Source organism: Telopea speciosissima, chromosome 7 (assembly GCF_018873765.1).
Source record: "Telopea speciosissima isolate NSW1024214 ecotype Mountain lineage chromosome 7, Tspe_v1, whole genome shotgun sequence".
NCBI classification, from domain to species: Eukaryota; Viridiplantae; Streptophyta; class Magnoliopsida; order Proteales; family Proteaceae; genus Telopea; species Telopea speciosissima.
The window spans coordinates 36,566,843-36,587,549 of NC_057922.1; the positions used below are offsets into that span (position 1 = coordinate 36,566,843).

The 20,707-nt window shown below is 46.9% G+C and overlaps 1 protein-coding gene across 1 annotated transcript; it reads right to left on the reverse strand.

Annotated features, from left to right (window-relative positions):
* Positions 1 to 330: 330 nt before the first annotated feature.
* On the reverse strand, positions 331 to 15,635 carry LOC122669549. The gene is made up of 2 exons (XM_043866333.1): positions 15,337 to 15,635; positions 331 to 708 (listed from the first exon to the last, which is right to left on the reverse strand). The coding sequence occupies exons 1-2, from the start codon at positions 15,595 to 15,597 to the stop codon at positions 334 to 336; spliced, it is 636 nt and encodes a 211-aa protein (XP_043722268.1). The 5' UTR covers positions 15,598 to 15,635; the 3' UTR covers positions 331 to 333.
* Between the last annotated feature and the right edge of the window lie 5,072 nt (positions 15,636 to 20,707).

A 20,707-nucleotide genomic window follows, 5' to 3' on the forward strand; every position in this document is an offset into this window, starting at 1 on the left:
CTGATATTCTCCTCTCTTTATGAGATTCCTTTTTATTGTTACATTTTGTCTTCTTGCACAACTGTATAACAAACTCTGTAAAAGCATTCTATAAATATACACTACTGGTAACGAATCATCATGAGAGATTCATTACCATTTTCTCATCTCTCCCTTTTAATTGCTGAAATAAATTTCATTTTTTCTGTGAAGTATGATTCAAAGTTTATCCTTAATGAACTAATTACTAATGACCTGAACCATAATAAGCTGTTTTAGTTGGAACTTGGAACTAACCCAAAAGAGAAGGAAGAAGAAGAAAGTGTATCATATTAGAGCTCGGAAGTCAGAAGGTTAAGAACGTGGGTAAGGTGTCCTTTGATTCTCTGTATTAATTTTATCATCTCCATCTCCCTCACCATCGCCATTCAGTGCAGTGATTGTTAATGACAACATCCGGTCCTTGACGGCGACACTGGCTGCCAATACCTCCACCTTGTGCTCCTCAAACACCCTGAATACGCTCTCCATTGCTAAACCAGGCCGCTTCATCATTGCACGTATACCAAACAATGCGACATTGCCAGAAACATTCACTTCCATGGACGAATTCTGGTGGGTTCGTGGATAAATCAACTCTGCATCTGCCTTCCGATCCTGTAAACTCTTCAAGTCTCGCTCAAGCTGTCTTATGTAAGAGATTGTTTCATCCATAATCCTCTCTCTCGTAGCCTGCAATTTGTGAAATTTTAATTTCCAATAAACACAAACCCATTCCAAAAACTAATTAATTAGGAGTCCAAATTAAAAAGAGGAATGGATGAGAAGAAAAAGAACCCAGTATTAGTATGTATGTGAGTTTGTTGGAACCATTTTTGGATGGGTCCCACGGGACCATGCGCCATCTAGAGAGCCATTGTGATGAGCCACGTCGGCGGCCTCAAGTAAAGGGGGCTTGACTCCGTCAAAGGCAGTTGAGAGAATCACTCCCACAAGGGAGGTGCCCCCTGCTTCCAAGGGAGAAGGAAAGCAAGCCACGTTCACCCTAGCGGTGGGGCCCAGGAAGGGCGCAACAAGCTCTGCCACGTGGAGGTGGAAAGGTAGGGTTTGAAGCCAAGGGGGATCCGCCGCCACTATCTAAAAGGACCACTATAAAAGGGACGATGGCTGCTACAGAGAGGGACACACAAATCAAACTCCTTGGCATTATCTTTACTGTTTCCTTGCTTATCAGTTTTATTTTAGCTTTCTTAGTAGTTGGAGGAGTGTACTTGCCACCTCATCGAGCCAATCATTGGAGAAGTTCTGTTCTTGTGGATTTGGCTTGTTTGTAACTGGTCAGTGTATTTCTCTTGTTAATTAATTTAGTAATTTTATTTCATGCAAAGGTCAGCTCCTTCTCTCAATCAATCTTTACAAGCTTTTGGTGAGCCCCATTGAGTCCATAACCTATATAGTCTAACCCAAAGGTCCTTGGAGATAACTCAGGCACGAGGGAACCTTACATCCCTGGTTGGTAGTCAGATAGGCCGCAAACCCCAGTTTGTTTGAACCTACGTCAAAGGTTCTGGCATGCCCTGCATTTATCCTAATCCACGTCATCCTGTGAGTATTGGATACCTTTTTTTTCACCAACACATTTTGGCACGCTTGGTGGGACCCCAGAAAGCAAAATCATGATGGTTCGAGGAAGAAGAAATGCCGATAAAGGGAATCCTTTCCCAAATCAGGCAGTGAGAGTGTGCTCAACTAGGGGCAATTCTCGCTATCAATGAACACCGAGAGGCCATAGCTCATCGGCAAGGGGCACGGTTTACATCCAACAGAATTTTGATGGTTCGAGGAGGAGGGTACACCATCAGGCAAGGGGCAAGTCTTTTTGCTGATGCCGTGATAATCCATCGTGCCTATGATTGAGGCCGAGATAATCCAATGGCATCAGGCAACCTGTCATGCCTCATCTACCTTCCCAAACCGAAGTTGATTCTCACATTCCTGACGCAAGCAGCAACGGTCTCTCTTATTAAAATTTTGTTTCGCCGATGATGCCATCGGAGAGTCAAAATAAAGCCAGACCGATGTTGTCATTGGGAGTGAAATCAAGAACCCGAGGACTTTCACATTTTCATGGCACCAAGCCTTGGGGTCATGGTCCCTCATTTCCATTTCTAGCGGCGTAAAACGTGCGTTGTATCGATCGACTCGGTATTCAATTTGTTATTGTGGGTAGTTTAAGAGTGCAAAGTGTTGTTTTGGATGGCCGTTAGTCTATTTTTCGGCTAAAAGCTATAGACACCACAATCAACAACACAACACTCTATTATCTTTATTCCTTTTTTATCTTTCAAGATGTAGTCTTTCATCCCTGTAATTTTTGCTGGAGTTGGCTTCCAGCCACCAATGCCTTATTGGCTCGTGTTTCAAGGGGCATTCAAGTAGGTCTTGTTTGGAGAATAACTCCAGCAATCATGTCTTTTGGCCCGTGTTTCAGAAGGCAACCATCATCATCAAGTTGCAAACTTCATCAGTCCGTGGCTAGCAGAATTGTGGAAGCTTCATCAGATCCGTTTTTGGGAGATGCTTGGAGAACAACTCCAGCAATCTTGTCTTTTGGCCCGTGTTTCAGGAGACGACCATTAACATCAAGTTGCAAGCTCCATCAATCCATGGCTGGCAGAATTGTGGTAGCTGCATCGAGTCCGTTTTTGGGAGATTATGCGATTTGGTCGTAGAATAGTTGTAGTGTAAATACCAAGTTGTAAACCTCATCAATGTCGGATTTCACAAGCTGTACCAACTCTAATCGGACACAGACTGCAAGTAAGCAACTTTGATTTTCAATCTTCTTCCTTTGCTTCGTCCATCGTAATTTTCTTTCACCCAAAAGACCTTGGAGTTACTCAGGCACGGAAAGATCCCCCCCGTCCTGGTTAGAAGTCAGAACATGCCGTCTCTAGCCTCTTAGAATAGGCCGTTTCGTCAATTAGAACAGGCCATTTTGGCCTGGCTGGAAGTTAGAACAGGCCATTTCGTCTTGGCTGAGTAGGCCATTTCATCTTAGAACAGGCCATTCAGTCATTTAGAACAGGCCATTTTGTCCTGGTCGAAAGTTGAAACAGGCCGTTTCCAGTTCTGTTTGGGCCTGCGTCAAAGGCTCTGGCACGCCCGCGCTACCTCAACCACGTGCGTTGTGCCCCTGTGTGTAGGTGTTGGATTTTTCACCAACACATTTTGGCACATGCGGTGGGACCCTCATAGACTTAGGATTCGCAATGGGACCAAAGAAGAAAGCTGACAAGACTCAGATTAGGAGAGAGGTAGCCGACGAAATGGTTAACCCCTTGGCTGCTATAGACGGCCAGGAAATCGAGGGCTCTGACTCTCAGGACACAGGCAGCAGCGGTGAATTGTCGCATCCATTCGCTATAGCCATGCACGATGCCCTGGAGCCCATGACCTCGGACATGAGATACTTGGTGACCGCCATCAGGCCGATCGCCGAAGATATCCGTAACCTGATTCAGACTCAGAACCAGGATGCTGAAAGACAGTAGGCCCGCTTTGGTTACTTCATCAACGGTCAGGACTCGCGTCTAGATCAGCTCATCACTGTCTTGACCATCTAGAGGCAGGCCGCCTAGCACGGACTGGTCCAGCCTCTAAGGTTCACACCACCGGAGGCGGCAACATCCCAAACAGTGGGAGTCGAACCAGACACTGGCCAGGTAGGCCGTGGGCAACACGCCACGTTTGTCGGGAGTTCCAGCCAGGCCCTTGTGCCAGGGGACCAGCCGGTGGCTTATGCTAACCCGTTGTACCAATCTGGGACTGGAGCAAGCACCGGCCCCACTCTGCCGTTCGCTAATACCATAGGGGCAAACGGAGCCCAGGCCGGAATGGCCTATGTTCCTCTAGCAGCAGCAACCGGAGCTTCGTTAGGGGCCCCGATGGCACAGCAAGGTTTTTGAACTGAGGTCGGCCAGTCAAGGGCGAACACGTGTCCGTACCTCATGGCAACAGGGGCGAATGTTATCCCTGTGGGAGGATACCGAAGCCAAACTGCGGCCAGAATCCCTGACCGTCGAGGATTAGGATATACGCCAACATGGCCCTCTACGGGGCCATGGGCGGTGGTGCCTAACTAGCTCGTAAACCCAGAACTGGCCATGGGGAATAGGCCGGTACTCGACTACGAGGACTTAGCACGCCTGATACAAAACAATATAGACCCTGCCTACCGATCGGTGGCTCGATCGGTCTATCGAAAACCGTACCCAGAATACCTGGATAACATTGATCTAGGGAGGAATTGGAAAACATCTGAATTTATGAAGTTTTCAGTAGAGGATAACGTGTCCACCATTGAGCACATTGCCCGTTTTACCGTACAATGCAGAAACCTGGGGGTGAATGATGCTATAAAGCTCAAACTCTTCCCCAACTCGTTAACAGGTTCGGCTTTCACATGGTATTTTCACTTACCAGCCAATTCGGTGCAGAATTGGCAGGAGATGGAAGAGTTTTTCCATATGCAGTTCTATAAGACTGAACCCGAGATCACAATTGGGGATTTGGCACGCATGCACCAGGAGTCGGGGGAGACTGTCGACAAGTTTGTCAACCGGTTTAAGCTGGCCAAGTACAATTGTCCCACCCTTTTACATGAGGGTGAGTATGCAAAAATGGCCCTCGGCGGGCTAAGCCTAGAGCTTAGGAAACGCTTTGCTGGCCAAAATTTCGTGGACCTCGGCCAGCTAGTGGTACAGGCAGCACCTTACGAGGCCCTGCTAAAAGAGGAAGGGCAAAAGAAGGCCTCCTCCATTGGGACATATTATAGAGAGGCTGCGTCAGGTAGTTACCCGCTCTTAGGGGCAGGAGATTCCAAAACGGTCAGCTTCCTGGACTGTGAGGTTGACGCGACAGAAATTGCCGAGGGAAAACCCTATGTTTGCAAGGCCCTAGCCAAGCAGGCTGTGAATGACCGACAGACTGAACAGCCCAGGCTGAACCCCCAACGGACTCTCGATGCTGGGGTAAAGTACTCCTTCGACATCTCTAAGGCCGAGCTTATTTTTGATCAGCTTCTAAAAGACAAGCAGATCAAGCTACAGGCGGGACATCAGATCCCAGCAAGTGTAGACTTAAAAGACTAGAAGTATTGTAAGTGGCACAATACCCGTACGCATATGACTATTAACTGTGTTGTGTTGTGCAATACTTTGCAGAGGGCCATTACAGAAGGGCGAATCAAATTCCACGAGAAGGAGAAAGGAGTAATGCTGATCGACAAAAATCCTTTCCCGGTCAACATGGTCACAGCTGACTTGTCAAAGATAGCTAGCACTGCAAGCAGGATCACGGCCAGCCCCACCAGGCCGAGAGAGGTAGGATCTAAGGAACGAGGAAAGGCAACCCAAGCAGACAGCCGCGGTCCATAGGCTGCGCCAGTAAGAGAGGTGGCAAGCTCCGTCGTGCCAGGGAAAGCACCGACGATGGTGGGGAGACATAGACCGGTCCAGACAGGATAGATCACCCATTGAACATCAGGGTGACCACTGGGTGGCCGGTGGTAGGAAGGACACCCCACGGCCAAAGCCCTTTAGATCGTTTAGAGAATGGAGCAGTGGTCCTGTTCACTCACCACCCAAGGAGGCACACGCTTTTCAATGGGGGGTGTGCACCCAGTGCAAGCGACTGATTGAAGACTAAGACCCCAACAGGGATAGGCCGGCACCTGTTCAGGAAATTACTCCTCTTCGGTAAAGGATCATAGGAAGGAAGGCTGAGTGCTGGCCATGCACGACACGGTCTAATAGGACGACCAGGCAAGGAGCTGCTTCGTGACCTTCGGTCATAGACCGTCTGGGCAGGAATCCAGTGAAGCGACGCTTGGCATACACATGGTATGCCCGAACTTCGATGAAGACCTGTGTTGGCCAAGGACCAGGTTAAGGACGATTCGTCCCAAGCCCGTCAGGACGGATGAGTGGACTATGGCCCGCCATCCTAAGTTCCCCGCCAAGTCCAGAAGAATGGAAATGACCAGGACCCAAAGGAGGAGGTGGCAACGGAAGCAAGCCACCCTAAGATTGGCTTAGGCAACGACGATGCAGGTTGACGTAGAAGCAACCAGGGGACGGCCTATGCTTAATATCCTCCAGCCGCAGCAGAATGATAGGGACCCTGTTGACAAAGGGCAGGCTCCGGAGTCTGAAGTGTCAGATTATAAGATCGAAGAAAGCGACTTCAAAGTCCTGGTGAATCAATCCCCAAACCAGGAAGACGGTCAGGTGGCTGAAGTCGCTGGGTGGGCCGAACTGGGGGACGTTAGCCATTTTGCCACATAGGGTGATACACCAGAAGAGGAGACTGACTTCTCCGAATTCGTAAATATGATGTTTGGCTCTGTGGAAACACAGGTTCAAATCTCCATGGTTTACGTTCTTCCCCAGATATTTGAGTATCAACCAGGACAGGCGAACCAGCTAGAAGGCGACGTTTTGGAGGAGATAACATCTGGTGTGATGGACATCGAAATAGTTCCCCTAGGAGACAAAGAGGAACAGCCGGAGAACGTTCAGACAGTGGTTACCAGAGAGACCGAACGAACGGTCCACACCCCGTTAGTTAGGGGACGGGTGCCTGACGTCCTGGGCAAGCCCTTGAAAGAGATGTACCAACACTTGAAGCCTTTGTGCGTCCAGACGCATATGGAGGGCAAGCCTATTTCAAGAGTATTGGTTGACAATGGGGCGGCCATCAACATCCTCCCGGCTAGGATGATGAAGCGACTGGAAAAGGACGAGTTGGATCTTATTCCTGCAGAGGTGTCTGTAACAAACTTTCTGGGAGGTGCCACGAAGCCCAAGGGTGTGCTGCCCGTAGAACTAAAGGTTGGGGAGTGCGTCTCTATGACAGCATTCTTCGTCATGGACACATCGGCCCATTACAATGCCCTCCTAAGGCGAGACTGGATACATGCCAATGCGTGTGTGCCCTCATCCCTCCACTAGATCCTCATTTTTTGGCACGGTGAGGGTGACGTCAGGGTAGTCACAGCAGACAGCAGGCCATTCGTGGTAGAAGCAAGTCACGCTGATGCCATTCTTTATGGGGGACATATCGGCTCCATCAAATTTACAGGATCAGATGAGTACGGGCGACCGACATCTCTGGTCACAATAGCTACCGTAATGCAACCAGTACTTCAAGCCAGGAAAATGCTGGAGCAGCTAGGATTGCCATCCATTCAGGACGGGCAATTAAACATCACCAGTAGTTATGATTAAGACAAGCAGCGAAGCAGTAACAAACATCCTTCAGAGGCTGACAGTCTCGGGCCTGGAAAGGAGGATGTCTGTTGAGGAAGGTTTAGTGGCCGAAGTAACGGCCAGGGAATTAAAAGAACTTAAGGCCGAAATCAAGATGGAGGACTTACAGCTGGCGCCATCCAAGATGGAAGAGACACCGGCGTAGGTACATGACCCATTGACGAAAGTTAACTTAGGAAGTAAGGACGATAAACGTCCTATCTTTGTTAGTAGTCTGCTTAGTCATGTATTTTAGGAAAAGCTTGTAGCTCTATTGAAGAAATATAAAGATTGTTTTGCTTGGGATTATTCTGAGATGCCAGGTCTAGACCGAAAACTGGTCGAACATCGGCTGCCCATTAAGGACAACTTCAGACTAGTGAAATAGTTGCCCAGGCGCATGGCGTCAGATGTTGTCCTGAAAGTAAAGGATGAGATAGAGCAACTGTTCAAGGCCGGGTTTATAAGGCCTGCCCGATATGTGGAGTGGTTGTCTAACATTGTTCCTGTGGTTAAGAAAAATGGAAAATTGAGAGTATGTATCGATTTTCGGGACCTTAATAAGGCCACCCCGAAGGACGAATACCCAATGCCCATAGTAGACATGTTAGTGGACTCTGCGTCTAGGAACCAGATAAAGTCTTTCATGGACGGGCATGCGGGCTACAACCAAATATTCATAGCTGAGGAAGACGTGCCGAAAATGGCCTTCCGCTGTCCTGGAGCGTTAGGGACCTACGAGTGGGTTGTGATGCCTTTTGGCTTGAAGAACGCTGGAGCCACTTACCAAAGGGCTATGAACGCCATCTTCCACGACATGATCGGCAAATTCGCTGAAGTCTATATTGATGATGTGGTGATAAAGTTCGAAGTTGAGGAGGAACACCTAGGCCACCTTGAAAGGGTATTCGAAAGGATGAGATCCCACAGCCTTAAAATGAATTCTCTCAAATGTGCATTTGGGGTAGAAACTGGGAATTTCTTGGGTTTCCTCGTTCACAAGAAGGGGATAGAGGTAGACCAAAACAAGACCAAGGTCATTAAGGAGGCCAGACCCCCGACGAACAAGAGGGAGCTCCATAGGTTTCTCGGGCAGGTCAACTTCCTCCAACGGTTTATATCAAACTCAGCAGGACGAACTAGGGTGTTTTCCTCCCTGCTAAAGTTGAAATCGGGGGAAGACTTCTATTGGACTACCGAGCATCAGAAGGCGTTCGATGCAATCAAAGACTACCTGGTCAGGCCCCTGGTATTAGCGCCACCACGAGCAGGAGTGCCGTTAAAATTGTACATCGCAGCTACAGAATCTTCAGTTGGGGGTCTGCTGGCCCAGGATAATGAGGCAGGGATAGAACAGGCAGTGTTTTACCTCAGTCGAGCTCTGATTGAGGCCGAGCAACATTACACACCAATGGAGAGGCTATGCGTAGCGTTATTCTGGCCCTGTTCCAAGCTAGGGTATTATTTGTTACCAACCACGGTCGAGGTCACAGGTCAGACCGATGTCATTAAATACATGCTCACACGACCAATCTCTAGAGGTCGAGTGGGAAAATGGGCCTTGGCATTAGTAGAGTTTGCTCTCCAGTACGTTCCTCAAAAGGCTATTGAAGGCTAGGCCCTGGCCGATTTCCTCGCAGATCACCCACTTATACAGATCGGTGGGAATGAAGGGCAAGAAGAAACGAAGGAAATCACGCACATTGGCGTCATCCCTTGTGTTGGGGTAAATTCCACACATCACCCATTATGGTTTTGATGATAACAAATAAGTTAGTTGTACTAACTCTTGTCTAAAAGATGCATAGATAAGAGAAGAGCATCAAGTGAGGGGGAGCACTCAATTCAAGAGATTGATGCTCAAAGCAAATTGAACTTGTCCAATCTTTCAAGACATCAAAGAATGATGAAGAATGGAGAACAACGTTTGAAGTCAAAGATCAAGACAAGTTAGAGGAACTCACTTTGAAGATACTCATGTAAAGAAGTGAAGTTCAAGACTTGAAGAATTGTGAAGACTTAGAAATGTACTAAGATTTAAATTCATTTGTTAAAGTCCATATGTAATGCACACACTCACGCATACATTCATTTAGAATGACCCTAGGAGGTTGTTTTAGATACTTCTTACTTGGACTAAGACCAAAGAAATTAGCCCGGACTTGTCCAATGGAATCGACCTAAGTAAGTCCAATAAAGGACTTAATAATGTAAGCAGAAATTGTATGATCCAGCATACCGGATCATGAAACGGTATACAGGATCAATAGTGAATCTCAGGAAATGGGAAATAGCAGCTCAGTTAAGCATGCTGGATGAGGATCTAGCATACCAGATCATGAACCGGTATGCCGGATCATGAACCGGTATGCCGGATCATGAACCGGTATACCGGATCATAATCCAGCATACTGGATCACTTTATGACTGTTGAAATATGACCGTTATTCCCTTGTTTCTTAAGGAAAGTAGGTAATCCGGCATACCGGATTCCCATCCAGCATACCGGATTACTTATAGAATGTGGGATTCTTTTCTTAATTGGATTCCTAATTGGTTCTAAGCCTCTAGCCTATAAATACCCTCTTGATTAGTGTTCTAAATACTACAACAATCTACAATCAAGAACTCTAAAAGATCAATTACTCCCTAGTGAGATTATACACTCAAGATCAAAGAGGATCAAAGAAGTTCAATCTCACTCTTGCTCCCTTCATACACATTTGCATTCAAAGCTGCATAGATTGAAAGGTAGCACCTATTCTACTAAAGTTTGAGGTAATCCTAAACTAATTAGTAGTTCATTTCACTTTGTTTAAAGTTGTTGTTGAGTCCTCTTGCTCGAAATCAAGAGAAGGAGTCCTCTTGCTCGAAATCAAGAGTAGTGAGTCCTCTTGCTCGGAATCAAGATTGATTGAGTCCTCTTGCTCGGAATCAAGAGTAGTTGAGTTCTCTTGCTCTTAATCAAGATTTGTACTAGTCCTCTTGCTCTTACTTAAGATTCGTTTTAGTGGAATTCTCTCTAAGGTGAGAGGAGTGGACGTAGGCAAGTTTTGGCCGAACCACTATAAATCTTGTGTGTTATCTTTGTTGCTTATTTACTTTACTTGCATTTCTTAGATAATTTTTTTTCTGCATTATTTTAGCATATTCTGCTATCTTCACCTATTCCCCCCCCCTCTAGGTGAATTCACACCTTGGTCCCTATCATTTGATGGGTAAAAAACCAACCATTCGGCCAGGGTAGGGATAGCAGTCCGGTCCCCGCAGGGAGCAGAAACCCAGCTAGCCGTACACCTGGGGTTTGTCTGTTCGAACAATCAGGCCGAATATGAGGCCCTCATCATTGGGATGAAGATTCTCCTTACGATGGGGGATAGGACCATTGAGGTAAGCAGGGGCTCCCAGCTTGTGGTGAAGCAGGTAGCAGGGGAATACCGTTGCGAGAGCGAGCACTTAGTCCATCACCACCTGCTGGTAAAGAGCCTGATGGCTTGGTTTGATGATGTGGCAATAAAACACGTCCCTCGGGTAGAGAATCAGACTGCCAATGCCTTGGCACAAGTAGCGTTAGGTTTGCGCCCCACAGAAGATGGTGTAGACTGAACCATCGTCATACGAAAGCAGTTGGTCTCGTCGGTCCTCGACATGGACCAGGTAGAAGTGAACCAGGTAGAGGATACTCAGCCAGACTGGAGAACCCCAATAATCCAGTACCTAAGGGACCCAAGCCCTAGCATGGATAGGAGAACCAGGTATAGGGCGTTGAGTTATGTCCTGATGGGGGATGACTTGTTCAAGAAAGGAAAGGACGGTCTACTACTCAAGTGCGTTAGCCTCAATGAGTCTATGGTTGTTATGGTTGAGGTGCATGAGGGGATCTGTGAGTCACATTAGGCCGGTCCTAAGATGAGGTGGCTAATCAGGAGGCATGGCTATTACTGGCCGACCATCCTGACAGACTGCGTAAGGTACGCCAAAGGATGTCAGGCTTGTCAACGACACGGCCTTGTGCAGTAGGCCCCTGTGGTGGAATTCAACCCGATAGTGAAGCCATGGCCGTTCAGGGGATGGGCAATGGACCTAATCAGGAAGGTGATGCCGCCAGCTACGAGGGGACATTGTTTCATAATCGTTGTGATGGACTACTTCACCAAGTGGGCTGAGGCCGTTCCCATGAATGACGGTCGCGGCTTTACTGACCCATAGCTTGGCTGAGTCCGGAAGGGTGGTGCCGGCTGATAGAGTTTGAAGTGGCTGGGTGAGCGCGAGAAAGTGGTCTGGATCAAGTCCTTCCTTGGCAGGGAGCTGCTGTTCTACAAACTTGACAAAGGCACGCTTCGCCTCTTCGACAGTTAAAGGGGGTGGGGCCTGTGTGCCCACGGGAAAGGCTTCCCCAAGGGGGGTGAGGCACCTAGCTAGGACCGAGTCGAAATCAAAATCCTGTCAGAAGAAAAGATCGGTCAGAGGATGCCTAACTATACCAACATGCAAATAAACCACCGTCGGGACGTACCACCAAATCAAGAGAGGGGCTTTGAACTGGAACAGGGACGGGACTAGAGCTGCCTACTTGCTCCCCTATGCTAACAACTTTCGAGAAGGGCAACGAAACAACGGGAGCAGGTAATTCGGAGGCCGCCTCATCGTGAGAGCCTGCGACTAGAGTGTCTTCCTCAGAACCCGAGGCAACGTCCGAGAGAGTTGGGGGGGGGACGGCGTATGAGCTTTCACGAGGCGGCGCCTTGAGCGCCTCAGACTGGACAATGCTTCAGAAACCTCTTCGTTGAGGGGGGCTTCCTTGAGGGATTGCTTGGTTGCTTGCTTTAGTTTTTTCGAGGGATGCCCCTTTGATAGCGGACTGGTGGGGGCCGAAGAAGGGGTCCTGCATTTCTGAGAGGTGTCAGTTCCAACCGAGCGAGAGGGCACAGAACGGGTAGGACGGGCCTCTGGAAGATAGTAGATGACAGACCGTTAGTCAGAAAACCACAGTGCATAAAGGAATGCAGGGTTGCAGGGGTACCATGCTTGGCAGGATTGACGGCCTGGATGGCATACCTCGTACGAGTAACCTCATAGTCATTGCGTAGGAGCAAGCAAATTCAACCCTGCCAGACCACATCCAAAGGTGGGGGTTTACAAGCTCAGCCACACTCGGGCCGGCGTCGGGTAAGGCAGGTTGTCGGTCCATGAAGGCCTTAAATGAGCGATCAAAGCTGCTCATATCCATATAGGCCATCCTAGCTACTTTACGGGCGTTTACAGGCCGAGCTAGGAATTCTTCACACTTTGACAACGGATTCTATCTATGGCTAGGTCGTGGTGTCTTTGCATAATACAATGGTCTGGGTGGTATTTGACGCCAAAGGCCTCCTCATACCAAAGGATTGAGTTCAGAAGCAACTTACTTGGAACTTGTGGGACCAGAGCTTTACCTTTGCTAGTATTGTCCTCCATCTGCAGTTCAGAATCAGAGTCAGCATCATCAGTAATTGGGGGAAGCGCCTCAGTAGACAGGGAGGTGAAGAAGGTGGACCACCAAGCCGAGAACTCTGGTGTGGCAGAGGACTCTGGGTCAAATGGCTCGGGGAGGAAGCGGGACATCACATAGTCACCCATGCTGGCGATGCATAGGATGGGCTGGTTCCCCTTTGTTCTCAGAAAAGTAGCACGGGAGGGGGACGGATTGCATCAGGCTGAATTGGAGGGCGCAACATTGAGGGTTGTAAACCTCAAACCCACACGTGTTGTTCCCAGAGGGCTCTAAGATAACTCCAAAGTGCAAATCCCTGCAGACTAAGAACTTGCACCATAACTCAAGGGCAGACCGCGGGTTGCGCAGGGCATCTGACAGCCATGGGGAGAGGTCCTTGTGGAGATGGAAGGGCAGGAACAGCGCGGGGGCACGAGATTCTTCAAGTCTAAGGAAGAAGGAGTGGTAGTCCTATAGGGTAGGGCATTCTTCTTTCACCAACTCCTGCACAAAGTACAGGCCGATGGTACGGCACTTGAGGACGGGGGAAGGAGTGTAAAAGGCTGAAAAGTATGCCCGTAGCCAAATTTGGAGTAACCAAAAGGGGCCGCCACCAGATTCGAAGTTGGAATTGACAATAGTGCTGCAGCCCCTATGGAGAGAGGACATGACGAAGGAGGCTAGGTCCACAGAGCGCCCTTGGCCCAGGGAGTTGGCCAGGCGCAGGTAGGTCTTAGCAATCTTGTTGGATTTGACACAGGCCAGGTAGCGGCAGATCCAAAAGAGAAGAAAGGCCACGAGTTCGGCCTTAGAAATGGGGCCCTCAGTCCTGCGAACAGAGGATAGGTACATGCTGTAGCTAGCCTTCTTGGTAAAATCCAGGCCGTGTTGTTCCTCGAAGCCCCTGGAGTCTAGGGTTCCAAGGGAGGCCCCATGGAATACGGGGCCAGTGGCCTTAAGGCCGGTTAGAGCCCCCACATCCAGAAGAGTAGGACTCATGGGCCCACAAGGGAAGAGGAAGGCGTTACTGGAGCTGGACCAGAAGCACAGGGCAGCCTGTAAAAGAGGGATGTCAGGAGGAACAGCGATGCTAGACATGCCTAAGGCATGAAGAATCCCTAGGGTCGAGAGACGGCCGTGCTTGGCGATCACGATGCAGTTTACCCACGTCTCCCAGTCTGGAAGAAAGGATGGCCACAGGAGAGAAAAGGGCTTGGGTTTGGTGCTAAATGCAACAGAGGAGCAAAGAAGAGTGACCTCCTCCTAGTGTTGGGGGAAGTTGGGGATTGGCGCTGGCGTATAGGGTTGGGCAGGACCTAACGCAAACAAGGGGGGGTCAGGAAAAAGAATGAGTACCTCGAAGGGGGAGGAGGACGAAAGCTGAGCCTGCTTCGCCTTTTGGGTCTTCTCCAGCTCTCGCTCACGTTGAGAAATCACAGGGTAAGGGGGGAGGTTCTCCATAACACAGCCAAAATCGTGGGCGACTGAAGAAGAATGAGAATAAAAGAGAACCAGGAAGAATGTGCCTCAAGAAGGAAACGGAGGGAAGTTATGGCGCCAGTCCTGGGAGAGTTCGAAATTCAAAAGAGGCGTGGTTATTTTGGTCACTGATTGAAAGGTCGGCGGTTACATCAGGGACGGCGCACTAATGGAAGGGGCAGCTTTCCAGGGCGAAGGGAGGTGCTGCGTCATAATTGGGGCGTTGGAACTCCAGGAAGAAGTGCAAAGGGAGCACAACTTCCTGATGCTAGGTAGGCCACGCGGCACTGCCCCAGGAAGTTGTGAGGGGCGATTGTTGAAACCATTTTCGGATGGGTCCTATGGGACCATGCGCCATCTAGAGAGCCATTGTGATGAGCCACGTCAGCGGCCTTAGGTAAAGGGGGCTTGACTCTGTCAAACGCAGTTAAGAGATTCACTCCCACAAGGGAGGTGCCCCTTGCTTCCAAGGGAGAAGGAAAGCAGGCCATGTTCACCCCAGCGGTGGGGCCCAGGAAGGGTGCAACAAGCTCTGCCACGTGGAGGTGGAAAATTAGGGTTTTGAAGCCAAGGGGGATCCGCCGCCACTATCTAAAAGGACCACTATAAAAGGGACGATGGCTGCTGCAGATAGGGACACACAAATCAAACTCCTTGGCATTATCTTTACTGTTTCTTTGCTTATCAGCTTTATTTTAGCTTTCTTAGTAGTTGGAGGAGTGTACTTGCCACCTCATTGAGCCAATCATTGGAGAAGTTCTGTTCTTGTGGATTTGGCTTGTTTGTAACGGGTCGATGTATTTCTCTTGTTAATTAATTTAGTAATTTTATTTCGTGCAAAGGTCAGCTCCTTCTCTCAATCGATCTTTACAAGCTTTTGGTGAGCCCCATTGAGTCCGTAACCTATATAGTCTAACCCAAAGGTCTTTGGAGATAACTCAGGCACGAGGGAACCTTACATCCCTGGTTGGTAGTCAGATAGGCCGCAAACCCCAATCCGTTTGAACTTGCGTCACAGGTTCTGGCACGCCCTGCATTTATCCTAATCCATGTCATCCTGTGAGTATTGGATACCTTTTTTTCCACCAACAGAGTTACCTTAGGGAAGAGGTGTGGAACCATGGATTGAAGAGTTGAGTAGTGGAGGCGCATCTTCTCTGTCCTTTTTTGGTCCTTTTGAATTTCCTTGACTCTCATCTTCACGGTAGCTTCGTCTCTGGTTCTTTTTCTTGTGCTTGAGCTTGAATCGATCTTCTCGTTAATGGTGATACCCTGTGAAGCCAACGTTAGAGGGTTATCTGCATTGCTGCAGCTCTTCATTGTGACTCCTTCATGGGGTGCCCCTTTCTCTTCCATTGGTTTGCTTCTCCCGGAGAGAAACCGTTATGTAGGAAATAGAGAAAAAGCCATAGACGAAGATTGATTGATTAAGGGTTTTGGCGAATCATGGCGGTCAGTGAGTGTTTCTCTGATTCTGACAAAAGGAATCTACCGATTAAGGAGATATCTGCTTAGTGCTTAGTAGTACCTTACTCGATACAGACTTGCAGAGGAGACTGTGGGGGTGAATGGACGATCAATGATGACATTTCGATTCCCTACTAGTTTTGGCTTTTGTTTGTTAGATAGAGAGATATAGTGTAAGCACAATGCCTCATTTGGTCCAACTTTTTAATAGAATTACAGTTGTGTCCTACTCTCTCTCTCTCTCTCTAGTTTGATAGAGTGCATAGTTCTAGTGCACGGTCTCGATCACTTGCAAAACCAATACAATACCGATACGGTATCGGTATCGAAACGGATCAGCTGTATCAGACAAAATTACACTTGGAACTCCTTATAAATAGGTTTTCTGATCCCGTGTCACTGATATGGTATCGACACAGTATCAAGATTGGCTACATGCAACATCGGTACCAGGCGGTACGATACTGATACTTAGAACCATGATAGAGGGAGAGATAGACAGCTTATAGTATCACTTTATCAACATATTAGCTAATACGTATTGATATTGTTGCAGACCAATTAATACCGATCAAGGTTCAAGGTATCGGTCAATAGTGCACGGTATTGCTAGCCACCGATCTTGATACCTAGTTGATATTGATAGCTTGCACATTGAGAGGGAAGCGATCACTTGCAGAAGACGAATCATGTCAGAAAAGCAAGTTAGCGCTCAAGCTCGTACTGGAAGTAAAAGGGGGAATAGTAATAATAAGGGGAAAATGAATCAATGGAATGGTATAGACTAGGGGTAAAACTGTCTAAACATCCTGTTTTTTTTTTTTGGGGTGAAAAGCTAGAGGTAAAATTGTTTGATACCAGCTGATCCATGCCGATCTATATCGGTATTGTATTGATTTCTGGGATGACCGATACCCAATCTGATACTGTGCACTAAATCCATGATGCCTATGCATATCAGTATCCCAAAAATTGATATTAATAGTTTCATATAAATGTGTAGTACACTTTTCTCATAAAAAAAAAAAATGTGTAGTACACTTGGCATCCATAAGACATAATTCATTAAGCCAAGTTAAGGGCCAATGAGTCTTACACGTCAGGGACCCGTAGTACACTTGGCAGAGAGAGAGAGAGAGAGAGAGAGAGAATTTGTCATTCTAGGAAAAGGTTGGACTAAATGAGGCATTCTCTTGTGTACAGTACTATACTCTCTCTCTCTCCAAGCCCAGAACATGAGTGAAGCTACCAAATCAATATTGCAAGATCAAGAGAGAAGAAGCAAAAGGTCCTTTCTGATCCTCTGGACCTGATCATCTCCATTGCTCTTCTTGACAAGTGCTGTGATGGTTAATGTTAACTTATGTTCGTTACCATTAATGTTGGCTGCCAATACCTCTGCCTGATGCTTCTCCAAAACCATCATCAATGCCCTCACTGCAAAACCCTTCTTCATCACTGACTCTATCCCAAAGAAAGCAATATCTCCTGAAACCATCACCTCCACTGACGAAGAAGAATTCGAATTCTGGTGGGTACATGATTGTGCCACCATTGCTGCTGCCACCATTGATGAAGCGTCTCTGTTTGCCTCCATTTTCCTAAGCTTCTGCTCTAATTCTCTAATGTAATGGATTGTCTCCTTAACTACTGTTGCTTGGGTGCTTCTGGCACTCTGAGATTAGGGAGGTGATCGATCAGCATTTTAAATTTATTCTTAGAAGAACAGAAATTAAAGAAGAAAACTGAACTGAACTGACCTTAAGGTGAAGGGTAGAAACCATGGTTTGAAGAACTTTGTAGAACCCTGCTGCTTTCTTTGTCCTCTGTTTTTTTGCCACTGAAACATCCTTCCTCAAAATTTGCTCTTGTGGCAACTGGGCTTTTCTGCTTCTGCTTCTCGGGGTGGTGGTGGTAGTGGTTTGAGGCGAAGGGCAGAAGTATGGCAAGGGAGGAATTACAGAATCGCTATAGTCCCCCATGATAGTCAGAAACAATTCAGAGATAGCTTTCTCTTCTTCCATTGCTACTTCTTGTTGTGTAGGTAAAACCCATTCTTAATTAGCTTCTTCTTATTAAATCAAATAAAGGGATTTGGTGATGGTGGTGGTGGTGAGGAGTTAAGTGTGACTTTCAGTCTTCATGGGTTCGTCTTCATTGATTCCAATTGCAGGAAAATCTGGTCAATATGTCAGAGTTTGAACCAATTATGAGGTTAGCTTATGCTTAACCTGTATTCTGTAATTCTAAAATAGAAATTAAGAAATAGAAAAAGAATTATACTTTGACTGAAAGCTTTCAGTTTGAAGAACTTGAACATGATTTGTCATTGCTGTTTCTGGCTATCTGCTTAGGTCATCTATCAAATTCTCTCTCAAGAGTCATGATTTAGTTTTGGGTGAATCTTGTTGCAACCAAAGAAGTGAATTGAGAAGTTGTAACATTCGTTTTTATTATCCTTTATCTTATTCCTAGCAGTTCTTTAAATTAGGGGTAAAAATATTTTGAATTCTCAAGAATTCATCATTGTCCTGCATGTGGAAGCTCTACCCATCGCTTGGCCATGGACATGGCCCACCTTGGATGAATTATATAAATCTGTGTTCTGTATGTGTGTGATCTCCTTTTTCGTTTTTCTTTTGCAAATCACTATTCTGTTGCATTATAAATTCTACGGCTGCAACAAGATCGGGTTGCGTTGGGCTTTTTAAAACCTCAGCCCAATCCTGAGTCCCCATAGCTGGGCCCAGGCCTGGCCCGACCCTGAATTAGGGTTTATAAAATCCAACCTTGATCCGTCCTCAGGGTTGGATCAGTCTGATCCTATTTGGCCCTGATTATGGGGAGGGGAAGTGATAGATGAATGGGTTGGATTGTGCCAGGGAGAAAATTATCAATTTTACATGAACTAACATTATAATCAAATATATTGTACCATTATTATCTTCATATATAATATATTATTTAACAAAATGTGTGTGATGTTTAAAGTTTATATTATATATATATTATATCAATATATATTTTATACTTTATAGTATAACTGAAAACATGGTTGGGCTAGGCCGGGCCAGGCTTAGCTCGAGATCTCAACCCTGGCCCGACCCGACCCTAACTCAGGGCCAAAAATTCCCAACCTTGACCAACCCTCAAGACTAGAGTATCTCAGCTCAGGCTCTGTTTGGGCTCAGGGCGAGCTAGGGGGATCTTTATCCTCTCAATTACACTGCCTGTACTTGACGTCAAGTACATCTAATAGAGGAGGCAGAAATGACTATCCTACCCCCTGCCCGAACACACTGCTCGAGGTGGGGTCCACCTCCCTCTGTTAGATGTACTTGACGTCAAGTACGGGCAGTGTAATTGAGAGGATAAAAATTCGAGCTAGGGCGGGTTTGGGCCATCAGGGCCAAACTTGCACCCCTAGTTAATTCCTTACATATCCAAACTCGAAGCCTAATAAAGAAATCTGATGTTGCTGGGTTTGAACCGTGGCATCTAAGATCAAATTGTAATAAAAACAATTGGCAAAAGTTTTGATGCACACATTTTCATGCACGGCCATGCATATACCAACAATGTGGTCAGATAGGCCATAAATTTCCATAGCAAATAACATAAAATCTCTTTCTCCCCTATTTGACTGAGTCCATGAGAGACTTGTCCATGTACGAATACCTTCTCCAAAACAATTTAAACTAATGACATAAGGTCTTTTGCAGGGCCGGGCTGTGCATGGTACACGGTTTGTGCACAAGAAGAGCTTAGATGGAAACAAAGTTTAAATTGACTACAAACTATTAGAGAGCGTACATAGAATGCCTAGATTAACCAGTTTTTTGTTTTTTCATCGGTTCAATAGCATACCAATTCTAATCGCTTCAAAACCGACTGTTGAAATGGTTTCACTTCATAAAACCAAAATCGAATTGTTTAATAACTAGTTGACTTTCTAATAACATATCAAATCGATTAATAAACAGTTTATTAGTTCTAGTTTAAACAATATGATTTGGTTTTGATAAACAGAATCCATTGGCAATTCACCAATTTGGATCCTCTATTGCCGCCTACAGGTATAGGGATGCAATGACCGCCCTATCCACTACCCAAGCGCCCTGCCTAGGTGGGGTAGTGATAAACCAAAAATATACGGGCCAATCCCGAGATGCCATGTGTCCTGACCCAAAGGGGAGGCTAGCTCAAGCCCGGCCATGACAGAACCAGTTCGATAACCCAAGAGGCCACCCCAAAGGCCAAGTCTACCATGTAAGCCACGGGGTCCAACCATGATGTCATTGGCAAGATCTACGTTATCCAATCACTAAAAGATAGCAACTGGAGGTATATCAAAGGGAGGACTATCCCAAAGAGGTATAAGCCTAACCGAACTCAACATGAGAAGAGGACGCTTAGGGAACCTCTTCCCTACAAGGATTCTACATCTCACAAGGAACTATTCCAAATACAACTCTACTACATGATAGACTCTTTCACGAAAAATACTTATCAGCAACTGGGACTTTCCACACTGCCATACTCAACTACAAATACTTAGGTATTTCAACCCATTAATCATCTTGAATTCTAGTAATTCATCTGTTGCTAAAAGAGATCTAACTTAGGCATCGGAGAGTCCTAGACCGGAACCACATTGGTTCTCTCTTGTTCTTGACGTCCTTTTGCAGGTTGTGGCACTCGAAGGACCTACCAAAGATTTTCTGACGCAACAAATTGGTGCCGTCTGTGTGAACGACGCTAGCCAATGTTTCTACTAGCTCGCTTCCTCAAGTACTCAATGGCACCGCGTAAGAAGGCCGCTCCCTCTACCAATGCTCCGAGGGAGAGGAATGAGATGCCACCATCAGAGAGCTCTCGTCAGAGGGCCAATAATCATGAACTTTAAGAGACGGAGAACCGGGAGATCGAGCACATCGACACGGGAGAAGTAAACCTCAATAACATAGTAGCCGTGGAGGCTGTACCTGACCCAAATGCG

What these genes read in the sequence shown, in the direction of transcription:
- LOC122669549 (XM_043866333.1), bottom strand. Translation starts at nt 15,597, where the DNA reads ATGGAAGAGAAAGGGGCACCCCATGAAGGAGTCACAATGAAGAGCTGC. An exon ending in CACACCTCTTCCCTAAGGTA is followed by an intron (nt 709 to 15,336) that starts ACTCTGTTGGTG and finishes AAATTGCAGGCT; the next exon opens with ACGAGAGAGAGGATTATGGA.